The sequence below is a fragment of the Oryctolagus cuniculus genome, chromosome 7, assembly GCF_051225735.1.
Source record: "Oryctolagus cuniculus isolate XC-2025 breed Fujian yellow rabbit chromosome 7, ASM5122573v1, whole genome shotgun sequence".
Lineage (NCBI taxonomy): Eukaryota > Metazoa > Chordata > Mammalia > Lagomorpha > Leporidae > Oryctolagus > Oryctolagus cuniculus.
Genome location: NC_142873.1, coordinates 124,808,370 through 124,825,702, shown reverse-complemented (window position 1 = coordinate 124,825,702; position 17,333 = coordinate 124,808,370). Strand labels below are relative to the sequence as shown.

The following is a 17,333-nucleotide window of genomic DNA, read 5'->3' as shown; positions in this document are numbered from 1 at the left end:
TACCGTGCTCATGATGGTCTCCTGCAGGACTACCCAATATTATCCCATACCAAGGTCACTGCACAGGTCTCTGGCTCTGGGAAAACAACCACCTCACATTCTCAGCCAGCGCCACCGCACACTGGTGGCTGCTGGCCGCAGCACTCTCTCCAGGGCACTGTGTCCTGAACACCTGGAGCCATAGCCTCTGCAAGCAGGGCACTGCTACGCGCTAGAAGGGACCTTCTGGGAGACCTGGGTGCGACTCCTGGTTGCATGGCACCAGATGTCTGCACTTCAGCTGTCCCACCTGTAAGATGGGGCTCCAAAAGCCACCCGACAGGCTGACAGCTCTGCGAGGCGGCGTGAAGCAGGAGCTCAGAAAACGGCAGGTGAAGGAAGGCATGAGCCGGTCGAGAAAGCCTGGGGTTTGGCGCTACAGAATCTTAAAGAAAGGGAACAAAAAAGCATGTGGTTTCCTTGGGGGAAGGAAGGGAGGGCCTCTAGTGCTTTTAATTTAAAGGGGGGGGGAATCACTTCATTGCAGATTCAGTGGGCTCCACTCCCAATGTTGGCAATTTACATCTCATTACCACAAATGCTTCAGATTGCTGTTTTGCTTTTAAAAATTTCTGAGGCATTGTTCTCTCTCAAACACATGTGACCAAATTAGCCACAATAATAAGCACTTGTGTTAAGAGACGGCATTGTACGATCTGGTGCAGATATTTTAGGTAACAAAGGAACTTTTTTCACTTCGTGGGAAGCGTAGGAATAATAATAATAAAAAAGAGGCCTTTTGATCTGCTTGCATTCTGGCATTGACACACACTTGAGGTTTATTTTCGGGAAAATATCCCTTCCGTGGAGAGAAACCTCTCAGCTGGGGAAATGAAGCTTTTAGAAAAGTATAAAAGGTAGTACTTGTCTTCATTCAGTCACTCACGAGCCCATTCATCACACAATCCCCGCCTGCACACCGAGATCTGGGCTCTGTAACAGGCACTGGGGACCCAGAGACAAAAAAAAAAGTCTGCCCCAGTTCTGGGAACGCTCAGAATCTAGCACATGAAGCATTGTTACTTGGCCTACAAACAGCTGTGATGTGAGGGGCTGAGCCACGGTTTTAGTGTTAGGAAAACCTGGCACGAATGCTGGTCCCCTTATTTACCTCTTTAAGCCAAAGCGTCCTCTCCCATAAAACTGGACTCCTGGCACAGAGGGAGCGGCTTCCGCAGTGTGTGTTACCCCAACAAGTAAATGAAATTCCACAATTTCCTCGTCTCGTTTTGTGTTACACTGCACTACTGCTGTCCTTTCTAGAAAAAGCTAATGCTTATGTGACTTCCAGGAGTTTCTGAAACCTCCTACCCCCCCATACATATTATTTATGTTTGAACACTAATTAGATTTCGGATTTCTGCTGAAATACACAGGTTAATATCAAATTTCGCAAATAAGGTTAATCCTATTTACTTCTGTAAGTCAATATCAAGTTTCTCTGTTAAACGTACAATTCTAGTTTCTTCAAAAATGAAAGGGAAAAAAGTTGCTATTCCCCCCTGTATGCAGAACACCTGCTGTGTTACACAAACATTCCAGATCTGGTAGAATGAAGACGCTTCTACTTTGCTAAGAAAGACCTGTGCATGTGGACGGCTCTGTACCACTGCACGAGGGAAACCAAGGCCTTGGCAGGAGAGAGGGGAGCGGACCCAGAGCTGTGCAGGTGGATCTGCCTTGGCGGGCCGGATCATGCCCTTTCAGGATCCATCAGCCACTCTCAGCTGTGGCTGTGGCTGTGGCTAGGCACCTGCTTTTTAGCCCAGGAGAGGGTAGAGCCAAATCTGGTCTTGTTCCTGTGGTGAGAATCCACTAACCACCTACTAAGTGGTGGCCCTGGGCTAGGTGGCCTTCAGCAATTCACAGGCAGCTTTGGAAGAGACAGGCAATAGATGTTCCCTCCCAGTGTGGCTGACGAGGACGAGCACACAGACTTGGGAACAGAAGCAAAGGAGGAGGTGCCACCGCTGGAGGACAGGGGGAGGAGACTGTCACAAACCTTACGCCAGGGCTCGGAGGGTGCACAGGAACTTGCTGGGTGCGAGGCCCTACAGTGGGGTGCTCATCTTCTTTTGGTGAAGGCAAAAGGCACAAGCTACAGGCTGGATGCCCTCAAAGTGGGCTGTCTGCTCTCTTTTTTGCAGGTTTGGGGAGGGAGAGATCACCACTGGCTAAGTGATCCTGGAGGGCTTCAGGGAAGAGGTGAGTGCTGAGTGAGGCTTTGATGGGCGAGTAAAGTCTGAGGAATGTAGGGGAGCAGTCAGGCAAGGGATGTGTCAGCTCCTCAGCTCCTTCTCCCCCTCCCTTTCCGTTTTTTGAGTGGCTTCTGTGAGTGGGGTGGGGGCAGAGGCAGGAGAAGCACTTCCGGCACGTGTCCCAGACAGCGTGGGGCCACGACATCGCTCACAGGTGGCTCCATGGCGGGGCCGCCGCGGCGGGGACTCTAAACCACTGAGAGCAAAGCAGAAATGGGCCTGAGACAGCTGCAGGGGGGCGAGCAAGAGAGAGGAGAAAGATGCAGGCCCAGGTGCCCAGTCCTGGGGGTCCAGGTTTCCCCCCACTTTGAGGGATTACAGATGCCCATTTCTAATGACGTATCTGAGAAGGAAGGGTGACTGTCACCTATGGAACACATCAGGTCATCTTACATCACAACATCACAGAAGTTTCTCTGTTTTTCCTTTTTTTTTTTTTTTTTTTTTTTTTTTTGACAGGCAGAGTGGACAGAGAGAGACAGACAGAGAGAAAGGTCTTCCTTTGCCGTTGGTTCACCCTCCAATGGCCGCCGCGGCCGGCGCACCGCGCTGATCCGATGGCAGGAGCCAGGTACTTCTCCTGGTCTCCCATGGGGTGCAGGGCCCAAGCACTTGGGCCATCCTCCACTGCACTCCCTGGCCATAGCAGAGAGCTGGCCTGGAAGAGGGGCAACCGGGACAGAATCCGGCACCCCGACCGGGACTAGAACCCGGTGTGCCGGCGCCGCAAGGCGGAGGATTAGCCTAGTGAGCTGCGGCGCCGGCTCTGTTTTTCCCTCTTTGTAGCACCCTCTCCCCCCACCCCCACAGGACGGCCAGGGTCATGTTCGCTGCTATATCCTTGGCACCCAGCACAACGTCCCTGGCACATATCAAACACTTATTAAGTAAATGTTGAGTGGAGGAAATGAGTCTTCCTGGCAGCCCTGCAACACTGACTTTATTATCCTGTAGAGGCCCAGAGAGGGGAAGGAGTTTGCCAGAAGTCACACGGGTGCTGTGAGTTCCAATTCAGGGTGGTCAGACGCCCGAGCCCTGCTCTTTCCCCTGCACCGCCTGAGCTGGGTGCACCGTCCAGAGCATGCACAGGCCGCTCAGGGCCCACTCCGTGAGACCCTCAGCCCATCTCTGACGTTCCCTGACCTCCCTGGGGGGTCTGTGAGGAGCTCCACTGCATCGGGTGGGAATAAGTGGGAAGGGCTGCACAAGGGCTCCCCTCTGCCTCCTGGGGAGCAGTGAGCATCTGAGGGGGCAGAGAGGCTCTGAGGGTGGGAGTTGGGGCAGGCAGAGTTCGAGCACATGGCTGACGTCTCCTCACCAAAGCAGTCCATGCTCCAGCCTGGTTGACGCCCTCTTCAGGCCATGAGTCTTCCCGTGCACCTTTGCCACAAGGCTGTTGACTGATCTGCTGGGCTCAGAGGAAAACAGCAACTCTGGGGTTGAGGAACTGCACCCCAGGTCACTCCAGCAGGACGCGGCCCCAAGAACTCCCTGCAGTGAGGGGCCAGAGCAACTCCATCTGCTCTCACCCACCTCTGCCACCTCGTGTCTCCTTCCTACCCGCCCCTTCCCTGCAGTCCAGCCAGAAACCATCTGCATCTGCAGTTCCCTCGATCAGCCAGTCTCTCCCACAACCCCTAAGCTGTGTTCAGGCTCTCCTGTTGCCTGAAGCATTGTTCACTTCCTTTTCATTTGGACAGACTGAACTAGTTCCTTCCCTAGCCACTGACGGCACCTGCACATCAGCCATGTAGGGAGCCCTCTTGTTATCCTCTCTTGGCATCCTGAGGGCCCCAGAGCAAAGCCAGGCTACAGTGCATTCCAGTCATCTGCTGATGCCATGAGGAGTCTTTAAGGCCATGACGAGGCCTTATATGCACAGGGTCTGGAACAGGGGAAGAATGCAGTGAGCGCTTCCTGCACTTCCCTGCAGTCAGAGCTGTCCGACAATGGGACAGGCTGTGCTGGAAGGCAGCCAGTGAGCTTCCCATCCCTAGGCATTGTTACAAGAGGCTGAGCAATCACAGGGAGTCTACAAGGCTTCCGTCCTGCGCAGGCCAGACTCGGCGAACTCTGGGGTCCTTACAGGTTAAGGCTGAGGGACCCTAAGCATTACTTCACAGCGCCCCTGGAGCAGCAGGGGAGGGTGTGGCCAGCCTCGGCTCTGCCGAATCCCGGGGGCTGGCCTGACTCCATTCACCCATCTTGGCTGCAGAGCAAGCTTCCACCCGCGGTGTTCAAATTCCACACGGTACAGACACCTTCTTCCCCCTCTCTGGGCGTCAATTTTCCCATCTAAAAGATGGATGTGGAGGGTTGGATTGGGTACTCTCTAAAGACACATTCCTATGAAAACTCTGGGACTTCTCCTAGTTGTTCTCAGTGGGGCATGTGGCTCGGTGAGGCTGAGACTGTGGGCTTTTACGTTAAGCAGGAAATGCCCACCTAACAGCTCGAGGGTCCTGGCGTCTCGTAACCCACGGCAGATTTTCCAGGGGTCTGATTGTGAGGATGGCAGAGGAGGGGACGGAGATGCCAAAGTGCAGGGGCTGGGTCCTCTGTGACCACACTGCTGACGCCTGGAGGAGCAAGACAGGCCTCAGGTGGAAACTGGCTCTGCTGCTCACAGGGTGTGTGGGCTCAGAGGCCACCTCCTCAGCTCCTGATCCCGTCTCCTGCTGGGCTTGCTTGATGGGTGGGGACCGCTTAGTGTCTGGCCCTAAGCAGGAGCCGAGAGAGGCCGGCCCTTGCCTGTATAGAACCCTTTCCTGCCTCCGCGTCCTGACTAGCAGGCCTGGCAACAAAGCAGCTGGTGGCGAGCTGCTGCGGGGGAAGCAGCACCCTTCTCCTCTGGCTGTGGGCAAAGCGGGTGACGCTCTCTGGAAGCTGCAGCCCACCTGAGTGGTCAGCACAGGACAGCCCTCTCCCTGTTCCCTCCAGGAAAATGGACTCTGGGGAGAAAGAGGAAGGGATGTCCTAAAGTGCTGGGCCAGTCTGCAATCAATCGCGCTTTAAAATAATCGGGGGTGAATCGCTGGCTAATTGTGATCCCGTCAGCAGTGCAAAAAAGTGGAAAACCACCAGTATCTTTCACATGGAACATTCCAGTTCTCACCACGAGATCTCTCCTTGCCATGCATGTTAAGAAGGTGTAGGGACCGGGAGTTTTGGGCAGCCTTAACTCTGAGGCAGCAGGTAGACTGCGGGCCTCCTGGGCCCATCTGGACGGTGGGGATTTAAACAAATCCTCTTTAGCCGTCTCTCAAAGCCCAGCTTTCCAGGGCTCCTGCTCATTGGTGACAATGCACTGAAGGCTGGAGGAGATGGAGCAGAGCTCTGAGATAGACGGGAGCCCCGGCAAAGGAGAAACTGAGCCATCACCCAGGATGTCTAAGACAGCCGAAGGGCTCAGGACGGGAAATGGAAAAACAGAATTCTTCCCAGGAAAATGGGGGGAAGAAGGGCCCTACAAACAACAGGGCAGTGAGCCTGAAGGTAAGACATCGCTGTAAGAGTGTACTACTCAACCATGGCTTCTGAGGACTTCTCAGGGGAAGCAGAGCCCCAGGCATCACCAGCGGCCAACCAGAATGAAGACATGCCGGAGAACCCAGTGTGTGCTCACAGTAGGACGTCGCGTGCCCACGCTGTGCCAGGCACTGCACACACTTGACCTCACCCACATCCTCACACCATGTGATGGCTCACCACAGGACCTCCTAGCACCTACTACGTGCCAGCCTCTCCACAGACGCCTTGACCACATTTGTTCACTTAATTGTCTTAAGAATCACAGTGGTGGGCACTACCATTGACTCAGTTTTATGGGGGAGGAAATGAAAGCCCAGAAAGTGAAATAACTTGCCTAAGGTAAAAAAATTAGGGCCCAAGTTCCAAAACCGCAGTATTTCAGACCTCAGAGACCATGGAGGCTCGGAAGAACTGTGTGGGCCCTTCCCCCATGCATGTTGTGGGCTTTAAGATACCCATTTTACAGAGGAAAAAAATAGAGAATGAAAAGGTTGGACTTGTTTGCTTCAAGTTACACAGGTAGTGAATTAATAGAGCTGATTGAAACTCCAGTGGTTTCTATTGTGAATGTCCAGGATGCCTTCAGTGCAGGGGAAAACCAGCAGGAAGCATTTGGTTGACATTAGCTGCCTTTTCTAAGGCACCAGCAGAGACTTGAGCTTAAAGGAACCAGTCCAGCCCACAAAAGATTTTAAAGATCAAAGCTGGTATTTTAACGGACCTTGGACAGAACACAAGAAGTAAACCCAGAGGGTTACAGAGGTGTTAGCAATCCAGCTCTCAAGCACCAAGACAGATATGCAGGCTACAATGGCCTTTCCCTTCTTCAAAAATTTCAACCAGCTTATGATCTAGCCAACAGGGGACGTTATCGCTTTTTTTTTTTTTCCACACACTCTTCTCTCAAATGGGGATAATCATCCTTATGTGGCCTTGCAATAAGGCTATCAGAATACTCTGATGAGATAAAAATGTCAAGGTGCTGTGAAACCTGTAAAGTGCTGTGCCCATGTAAATTACTGCAATTATTATTATCTGTGCCTTTCCTAGTTAGCATCCATCACTTCTGCCTCGATTCCCTGAACAGGCACACACAGAATCCACAGCCGTCACCAGCCTCCCTCCTGCAGCCAGCGCTGGGGTCAGACTGTGCAGAGGTTCTGTGTCCCCGTTAGGCAGGGGCTCTCCGTGCTCCTCTGTGCATTCTTCATGGAGCCCAAGGGCAATGGACGCTGTTTTGCGTCACTCCAAAAAGCTTGACACCATCCAAGTGGCACTTACAGTGTCAAAAACTGAGCGAGCCATCTTAGTCTTGGTCTTTGCCCTCTAAAACTGGGGAGTCTGGCTGCAGACAACCCAGAGAGGCCCTGGAGTCTGCTCCATTCTTGTGCACCGGAGCTCACTGACTTCCACTCACTGTTCTGCTTCCTCTCGCCCCCTTGCCAGTCTTGGAGGCTGTCAACCCCCAGTTTAAAAGATACTACTATAGCACACTAGCTTGCAAATGTTTAAAAGAAGGGACTCTGCTTTGTTTATTTCTCTATTCCTAGCAACTAACCTAGTCCTGGCACAGTGCATTCCCTCAACAAATGTTTGTTGAATAAAAGAATAAATTAATGAACAGAAGACACAAAAACAAACCTGCCCCTTAGAAATCAGAACATTTTCATGCTTTGGCATCCTTGGCATTCCTTCTCGGTGGGTGGGAGGTGGGGAGGGGAGGGAAGAAAAGAGAAAGGGGAGTGCTGTTTACTGCGCACTGGTCACCGGGCTGCTGCCTCCCTGTGACTGTCACCGGAGGCCCTGAGAGGAAGGACCCTCAGAAGAGGAGCGGGAGGCTCACTCCCATCGGAAGCGGCTCTTTCCCACGTGAGGTTCATAGGAAAGGAAAGCTGTTTACAAGAAGCGATGTCTCCTCCTCCCCTTCTTGGCCTCCAGATTGGTGACAGTGAAATCTAAAGCTTGGCTACAGACAGCACCCACCCTGGGCCAGGATATGCCCCTCAGAGGGCACGAGAGACTGCCAGACAAGGGGCTCTCGCTCACTTTCTGCCTCTTCTCTGCCTTGTTTCTTGGTGGTGCTGACAGATCAGTAACTGATCCAGCAAGGGGACATCTTCCTAGGTCTACCCTGACAGGGTTCCACCTTGCAATGCTAGCTCCACTTCCAGAACTGGCTGCAATGCAGTTTTTAAAATATTTATTTATTTATTTGAAAAGCAGAGTTACAGAGAGGCAGAGAGAGAGAGAGAGAGAGAGAGAGAAAGTGTCTTCCATCTGCTGGTTCACTCCCCAATTGGCTGAAATGGCCGGAGCTGGGCCAATCTGAAGCCAGGAGCTTCTTCCAGGTCTCCCACGTGGGTGTAGGGGCCCAAGGACTTGGGTCATCTTCTACTGCTTTCCCAGGCCACAGCAGGGAGGTGGATCAGAAGTGGAGCAGCCGGGACTCGAACCAGTGTCCATATGGGATGCTGGCACGGTGGCTTTACCTGCTATGCCACAGTGCCATCCCCCTGCAATGCATTTTAATGACCTGTTTCCAACCATCACTACCCCCTCCCTGCCTCCTGATGTCATTGACTTACTGTGTCTCCCAACATCCTAGTTTCAGAAAGTATCTGGTCAGGGTTAACTGACTGATGGACTGAAAAAATGAACAAACATATATAACCTCTTTTGTCTTCCATTATGGAAGACCATGACTGGCAAAGAGGTTAGTTAATCTGCCCAAGCTTATGGGAGCCAGAATCAAATGCCAAAGCAGATCATCTACCTCCTTCAATAAACGATGTGGAAAGAAGCTAAGAGCAATTACGTACCAGCAGAAGGCCAGGCACTATGCTGTGTGCCACAAGCTGGATGGGGCATCTTCTTTCTCATTTTACAGATGAGAAAACTGAGGCTCAGAGACCAGACTAGTTTGTTCCTCACTCTGCTCACCCACTCATTCACGCTTACATAAAAAATTCATTCATATCTTCAGGCTCAGCTAAGTTTTACTTCCTTCAGGAAGTCTTTCTTCTCCATTTCCCTAGAACCTGTGTCCCACATCACACTCTGGTCCCAGTGGTGGCATTTATACTCTGTCCTGGCACCGATGTCCTGAACATCCAAGATCTGAAACGTGCTGAGGACAGACATGACACTCAGAGAGCTCTGGATTTTGGGGCATTTCAGATTTCAAATTTTCAGGGCAGAGACACTTGGCCAGGTAAGTCTAAAAAATACTCCACAACCCCCCAAAATCTTGGCAATCTGAACCATTTCCGGCCCCAGGCATTTCAGATCAGGTATACTCAACCTGTCCCTGATGTTTCCAGGATGCCTGTGTCTGGAGAGCCCCAGGCACACTTGTGGCCTGCACTGATTTATGTCCAGCCCTCCAGCGTGATGACAATAGATTCTCAGATCTAGGAAGAGCTAGCCCTCGGCCCTCACGATTTCTCGGGGCCTGTGGGATGGGAGAACCTGGAAAGGTCAAGTCAGTGAAACTACAGCTGGGGTCAACTTTGCCTGGGCATTTCAGCATGAAAAGAGGCATCAGCGGATGCAGAATGCATCAGCTCACTGTGCACCAGAGCTCACTGACTTACGGCTCCGGAAGTTCAGGGGCATGTTCTGGAGTTCAGATTCTGGTCACGGTCATGCAAAACAGGTAGTTTTCCTGGGAGCTGAAATAGGGGTGTGCAGAGTTTTTGTTGTTAGCGTGCACCCCCGGCTCCCTGCCCAGCAGTTTACAAAAGGCACAGCATATAGAACGCGATGAAAATGAAAATTATTCGCTTGAAGTTTGAGAGGCATTTTCTCACTTCGAAAATTTCAGTTCTCCCTCCATCCCGCCTCTGTTGCCAGGCCAACACAGCTTTCACAGATTCTTACTTCTATAATTTCCCTTTGGGATTCTGTTTTCATAAAGAACTCGGATAACTTTGGAACTGCAAACCACTTGTGACCTTTACTGTCAGCGTGAACCACCACAGGCTGTGGTCTGGGACAATCACCAAGGCCAAGGCAGAGCTGGGCAGCGGGGAAGGTCCAGCCCAGGATCAGGTGACTTGGTCTGAGCTGTGCCTCTGCCTCCCCAGGTGACTCTGGTTCAGTCCCAACCCAGCATCTTTCTCTGTGACAAGTGCCCGTAAAGGCCTTTCAGGTGACTCCACGCGCCGTCAAAAGATCTATTGAGACAGCACCTTGGGGATATACCTTAAGAAGCAAAAGACACCCACAAATGTAAGTAAGGTAGGATAGGAACACATTTATCTAACAAATCAAAGAGGAGTCAAGCCTTACCTATAAATATATCACCTAGATTCTGAAAACCTTCCTCAGGACTTCAAAATCATATTTGATGTAAACTTTGGGGGCAGAACCTGTGTTTCTAGCCCAGATTCCTCCCTCTCCCAAGCAAGGGGCACTGTCCTCGGGGGCTGAGAGGCTGTGACCTTGGTTATACTGGTTTCGTCAACACGGGCCTCTATCTTGTGCAATTCTATGTTTGTATGTTCTGGAGACAGTGTTCGTCTGAGAAGCAGTCATTTGTCCCTGCTATCAAGGCTGTCACCTTTCAAATGTCCCAATTCCTGCTTCTCAACTAGTTTAGAGCAGAAAACCTAAAAATCTAGTTGGAATCAGATGCGATAGAAGAGCTTATTAAGTTCTTCCAGGAGCAAATCAGAGGAGTCTCATACACCTTTGTATAGCCCTTTCTAAAGTTATGTGCCCCCCTGTTCAAAAGACGTCTAGAGCGTCGCATTCTTCCCAAGACAAGTCTGGGCAGCCCACGCCGGCACAGTCTGCAAGGCCTCCCCTCATCTGCCCTCCAGGCACGCTTGCGGGAGTCCTTCCTTGCTGCTCCCAGCGTTTCTCTACTGACTGTGGGCCCCGACTTCCTGGCTGAAACACTGCCCACCCTTCTAGGTCCATTCAAGTGCATCGCCTTCCTGAAGCTTCCAAGTGACCTCAGTCACAAACACCCTGCCCGTCATCTGCACTTGCCCATGTGCCAGCGTCTCTCTTGTAGTGTTTATCGCCTGCTGCCTTACGAGGAGCCGACCTTTAGGATCATGTCCTGAGACCCCTTTGGAGAGGCTCGCTACACCCCCAGTCCGGCCTCCTGCTGAACGCACGTGGAAATGAGTGGAGACAAACATTCTGTTAGTTCCTGCTGCCCAGCCCCTGCTCCCATGGCTGAGGGTGCTGCACACGCGCACACAAGCTCCTGTGACATTCTCTGCGAAGGAATGACTCTTCCTGGCCCTGGCTGCTGAGCCAGTCTGTCCCTCCCTAGCCTCAGGGGCGCATGGCCTGCCTCCTCCCTGTGTCTTCCTGGAAGCGGAGCTGCCAGTGTGGGGCGGCAGGTGGCCTGCGGGAACACTCACCGCTGCCGAGCCGCAGGAGCAGCACGTCCTGGAGCCTCCGGTTGAGGTCGCGGAGCTCCTTCATTTCCGACACAAGCGCCCCGTACTCCTTGAGCTTCTTGGCCTGCTGGACCAGCTGCCTCCGAGTCCGCTCCAGCTCCTGCTGGAGGTGCCGCATCTCCTCCTGCTGCTGCTGGTAGTTGCGCAGCAGCTCCTCGTACAGAGCCCGGGGCACGGCGGCGTCCTCCAGACTGTCCATGTCCTCTGTGCCTGGCGAGGCCTCCACGAAGACCTCTTCTGGACACGTGCTGTGGCCCAGGCTCAGGCCGTTCTGCTTCTCTAGCCGGGCCACCACTGCCTCGATGCTCTTGTGCGCCACTTCGCTGGGCTTCCGCCCCTCGGGTCTCTGTGTAGGACAACGAGAATCAGTTCAGGCAAGGGCAGCTGGGACTTTCTTGGGCTGCGGCTCAATATTTCCCCAGACAATCCTAGAATCACAGAACCACAGAACATCAGTGCTTGGAGACACCTGTGCAAACAGTCAAAGCCCTCATGTTACAAAATGGGGGAGTGGGGGTCCTGGTGGGCGAGGTGGCTTGTCTGAGGCCACAGGGTCAGCTGGTGGCAGGACCCCAGGCCAAAACGTTTTCCCATTCACCATTCTGCTTCTTGGATGCACACAGGGCAACTCTGCCCAACTCCCTGGCCCCCCAGACCCTGTCCCCCAGGCCTGGGCGGTGGAGTGCTCAAGGGGGTTGTTCAATATGCATCAGTGAAGAATCAGGGAGAATCAGGCCAGGCCAGGCCAAGCCATCCTAGGGGAGAGACACTCAAATCTCTCCAACAACAAAACAACATTAAAGGAAGGAGGCATTCCACCCGCGAGGGGCAGCCCACCCTTTCCCCAAGGACGCTTCATTGGGAAAGATGTTACTCTAATCTAGGGGAAGAACCATTCACGTCTTCCTTTCTCTCTCTTCACTGCCTGCTCACCCAAAACTAGCACGCAGCAGGGATAAATGCTTACTCAACTGAAAAGTTCACAGAATGCTAGTTTGAGTCCCTCATTTTGTACGTAAGGGAACTGTACAGAAGGTCCACAGGGTGAGTCACGGACAGCAAGAACCAGAATTGGGAACCTAACTTCCAGCTCCTCCCGGCCCGTATCTGCCCACCTCTCCCTCAGCAGGACAGTAGGCACAAGAGAGGAAAGTTCCTTTGGAAGAGCATTACCCACGACTCCATAGGGGCTGGGGGTTCAGCTACCTGGGGAAATTCCTGCTCAAGTGGACAAGCAGGGGAGACACAGCACCAACTGAAGTCTTCCCCCAGGGCTGGGATGTCAGGAGGTCTCCTGCTAGGAACGCTTGTGGGGAGGCAGAGACAACCAAGGACACAACCTTCCAGGCAACTTAACTGTGTCAGGCCAGGAAACGATAGGAAAACCAAACCAAGTCAAGCTGACCCGCGACTCTGAGACTGTTACTTGACCAGCTCCTGGGACAAGATGCTGCTAGTATAGATGGACCAACCAGCTACAATTATAATGGGTACTCCAGACGCCTGTCTTCATCACTATATGGTGAAACTCCAGAGGACAGGGGCTAGTCTGGCTAAGCTCCACGACCCCAGGAGCCAGCACATGGCCAGGCCTACAGCATGGGTACAGTGAACTCAACCGCCTCTTCTGGACTCCGCCTTGGGAATGTCCATAGTGTGCAAAATCAGATGCTGGCCAACGCCAGAATGCAAAGCATCCTTCTTCCTTGTCTTCCCCTTCCCTTCCTCTGGGACGCCGACTGCACTGGCGAAACAGCTAACTAGCTTGCTGAACAGGATATTATCAGCTTCACCAAGTGAAGGCTGAGGAGGGCCAACTGGGCTACACAAAGTCAGTGTAACCTGATATAAAATGTTTGTCCAACTAGGATCCCAAGAACCTCCTCTGTGAATCCCCCCTACCCCATTCCTCAGTGAGTCTGTCCTTAGCTTTTGGGCAATCTGAACTGCTGCCCGAGAACAGCTGTCTCAAGTTTCTGGGGCTTGGCAGTGGCCTCCCCAGAGCTGGGGGCCAGGGAGAAAGATGGTTTCAAACCCCATGGTGAGGCTGCTGCTCTGCCTGCGCAAAGTGCACCATGCTGGGCGGCAGGGCACGAGGCAGGGCTCCTTGGGAAACCGGCTGGCACAGCAAACCTGCACGCGTTCTCCCAGGCCTCCTCCACCCCTGAAGAACCCACAGCCTGTGACACCAGGGGACGTGTGTATGAGGAAGGAGGCCAGACTGAAGTCTTTAGTGTTGAGAATTCTAAAGTAGCTCCCACATATGTCCAAGGAGAGAAAAGATGTTGTTACCTTGATGTGTCTAAGCTGTAAATCTTCTTCCCCATAATCTTTAGCCTCCCCATCTTCTTCTATGTGATTGAGAGAAAGTTTGGGGATTTTTATTTTCTTCTGCATCACACTGTTTTCAAGGTCAGATTTGTCTTCTAAAACGCATATGAAGAGAACAAGGTTGATTATGAGTCAAGATGCTCAAAATGCCCAGACCCTCAAATGCTAGAAAATGACTGAGGCCAGACCAGTAAAAAAGGAAAAGCAAACAAACTGGCTTCCCTCCTGCATGCAGGGATAAGCAGGGGGGTGGGTCCAACTTGAGGACCAAGGGTGTTGGCTGGAAGCATGACCATACACAGTGTTGAAATGGTATCTGATGCATTTGCTTAGTGGTCTAAGTACATTTTTTTAAAAGATGTATTTATTTATTTGAAAGGCAGAGTTACACAGAGAGAGACAGAGAGAAGAGAGAAAGAGAAAGAGACAGACAGATTCTTCCATCTGCTGGTTCACTCCCCAAATGGCTGCAATGACCGGAGCTGGGACAGGCAAAAATCAGAAGCCAGGAGCTTCATCCAGGTCTCCCATGTAGGCACAGGAGTGCAAGTACCTGGGTCATCTTCTGCTGCTTTCCCAGGCACATTAGCAGGGAGAGGAATTGGAGGTGGAGCAGTGGGGACTTGAACGGGCATTCATATGGGATGCCAGTGCTGCAAGCAGCTGCTTAACCTGCTCTAAGCACAGTTTAAAGGGAGACCTTTTACGGAATTCTGGAAGCTTGGAACAGCCCTTAGATTGCTATCTGGCCTAAATTTAATGGGCACATGAATCCCTCAACAACCATTGTAAGCCAAGTGTCTCCCCAGGAAAATTTAGTGAGTTTTTGCCAGCTCAGGGACCAACCAATAGGCATGAAAGGGCTGACAGCTTTTGTGGAGGAAAGCGCTGAGCTAGAAGGGCAGGGATGACCCCAGAGCCCTGGAACGAGACAGGCTAGGGTAAGGCAGACATGGGAAGAGCAATCAGTAATGTTAATTGCCTTTTTACTGGTATCAAATCACAAAGCAACAGTTTAAGGGATCTCAGTGACCAGCTGGTCCAACTCCCTCATTTTTCAGATGAAGAGACTCAGACCCAGAGAATGGAAGAGCCTTTCCCAAAGTGTGAGTGTGTGGAAGAGCCAGTGGTGGGCAATGGCCTCCAGCATCTCTCCCAGGGCTTAGGTGTGCTCACAGCACTTACTGAGGGGCCCACAAACTGTAAAGTGCTACATAAAGACAAAGGGTTTCCTCTCACTTTCTCAATCTTTAAACTCAACCTCAGATAACTGAGGGTTGTGTTTTTTTCCCTGCACAGATTTTGAACTGTAGTTCCTAGACCTGCCTCTCACTGGAATGCCAAAAGTGAAAGTTCAAACAGGAGGATCCAGAAGTAGCTCTGAAGCTGGTCTCTAGCGCTACGATACTTTGTGTTTCGGGTTTGAACTGAGACTTTGAGAATTACTGTTTCTTATACTCTGCTGTGGTTCCCACTGCTGGATTCTAAATGCATTTTCTACCATGTTGGCCAAAGAAGGATGTGGGCAAACGGCCAGGTAGCTGGTTATACCCCATCTCCAAGATCTTCATGTATGTGTGCACACATGCATGTGTTAAACATGCACTTAGCTTTTCCCAGGCCAAGCTTCTCACCTGACAAATTATAAGTCAAGCTGTGAAAGATGTGTGTAAGCACATAGCTATCTGAGAATGTACTCAAATGCTGCATCTTCCCAAATGGTCTTAGGGATGGTACTCCAGTCGGTCAGAGGTGGAACTCCAGGATCAGGGAGCTGAGTGTGAACCTCAGCTCTTCCATAATTGGGTAAGGACAGGTAGGCAGGGCCTCAGGGCTTCAGCCCAGCCCTCTTCTCTTTAACAGGAGTGTGGTGGTGACAGCAAGAATTCACATAACTCCCTGGGCACTCCATGAATAGGAGATTGTAATTAGTATTATGAGTATGCTCTGAAATATTTTATTCCTATAAGCCTAAGGTGAATAAAGATTTCATTTTAAAAACAAAGAAACTTCCCAGAAAAAAAGAGGTGGTTTTGTAAACAACCTTGTAGTGACGAATATGATCTTTCCCATTGAGAGAGAAGCAGTTCTTGGGATCTGTTTTCATAAGAACAGCCTGTTATTGTTTTCTTGGTGCCTATTAAATACATCCCATAAGTTAGGCCTGAACAATATCAGGGACTTCAGTCTTCTATAAATCATTGTTAACTCTAAGCCAAAAAGTGCTAAAATGTACAACTTGAAGAAAGTGCTTTAAATGAAATTATCCTGAAATGGTGTCTATGTGTGCATACAAGTGAAAGGGGGGGGGGGGAATGCAAAAGGGGCAGTGTTCAAGGTCTTGTAAATGTGAGACCAAAGCCCTTGGATTAGGCTTTAGCTTGACAAGTTTGAGGGCAAAGTTTTGAGATGTAGCTCTTGGCTGGGCTCTGGGGACACAAACAAATCGGCACCCAGCTGGGGATGTAGGGGAAAAAAAACAAACAAACAAGAAAAGGTAACCCAAGATCCCCTACATTAAGTCTGAATAAGGGAGAAATAACTGGATCTCTTCAGCCAGTGTAACTATGGAAGGCTTCTGAGAGGAGTTGGCATTGGAGCCATACTTCTTTCTTGCTGGGTGAGCATGGGTAAATTATTTGTCTATTTCTTCTTCTGTGACTAGAAGTAAGCAATCCCTACTCAATTGCCAGACTGCGATGAAGATGATCAACCTGAGCAGAGTGAATGGCACTTGAACTTGAATGGCAGGTGCTCATAGAAGAATGGCCATTTAAGAGTAAGTGAGAATCTGGACCACACAAGGAGGAGGTGGGGAGATCAGAAGCTGTAAGAGGAAGGTTTGGAAAATATTTAGAAGAGTGGTTATAGACAAAGGCTCAGTTACGTGCCAGAGGGAGAGGTGAGAAAGGAAGATAAAGTGGTTGAGGCTACAGGTGCGGAAAGAACTAAAAGTCAGACAGCCTGCATTTCCAAGTCCGGTTCTGCCAGTTCTCAGGAGTGAGGAGTCTGGAAAGCTGCTATGTCATTGCCATTTTTTCTCTTTCTGTAGAAATGGAGATGGAACATCTATCTCAAGTGGAGATCAAATCGGCTTGAAAACAACAGAGGATCACGCAGCCGGATACACAGTGGATGGCAAAGCTGAGCAGGCTCTGCCTGCTGGCTGGGGCCTGGGGCAGGCTTGCTTCAGGGGGAGACCTACCCTGCTGCCTGATGGCCTGGCTTGGGATGGGCAGGGGTTACTCACACTGCCACCAGCCATCTCTGGACTCTATGCTCTTCCATCTCACTTGAATGCCCCTCCTTCCTCTGCTTGACAAACTGCTCAACCGCCACTGATCTCTTCCCCTCAAAGGTCCCATCACACACTGCACATACCTTCTTTGTGGTCTATTCTCTTTCTGTGTTGTAATTACATGCTTATGTCTCTCTTCCCCAACTGGAATATGAGTAACCTCAGAGCAGGGCCCCAGTCAGAAGACTGGCCATGCAATAAGGACTTACCAAACAAAAATGTTTAATGAGAGAATGATAAAAAACAGGCAATACCAATAAGCACAGGGAAAGATGCTCATCATCATCAGTAACTAGGAAAATGCAAATCAAAACTATTACAGGATACCAAAAACTTTACATTCACTAGGATGGCTACAATAAAAACAAAAAAAGGAACCAGGCAAGTGTTGGGGAGGATGTGGAGAAAGTGGCACTCTCATACATTCTGGATGGGAACACAAAACGGGGCAGCCACTGT

The 17,333-nt window shown here is 51.1% G+C and overlaps 1 protein-coding gene across 7 annotated transcripts in view; it reads right to left on the bottom strand.

Annotated features, from left to right (window-relative positions):
* The window catches only part of LOC100353437 (AGBL carboxypeptidase 4), a 1,500,799-nt gene that overhangs the window by 230,259 nt on the left and 1,253,207 nt on the right, over positions 1–17,333 (bottom strand). For 5 of the 7 annotated variants that reach the window (XR_016211041.1, XM_089300713.1, XM_089300714.1 and 2 more), the window contains 2 exons: positions 13,538–13,671; positions 11,207–11,591 (listed from right to left, as the gene is read on the bottom strand). The exons of the other annotated variants lie outside the window; for them this stretch is intronic. Coding sequence is in view for 4 of the 5 variants with exons in the window: in XM_089300713.1 (XP_089156839.1) it covers positions 11,207–11,591; positions 13,538–13,671 (519 nt within the window). In the remaining variant the exon portion in view is untranslated. The remainder of the gene's footprint in view (positions 1–11,206; positions 11,592–13,537; positions 13,672–17,333) is intronic. 7 annotated transcript variants of the gene reach the window in all.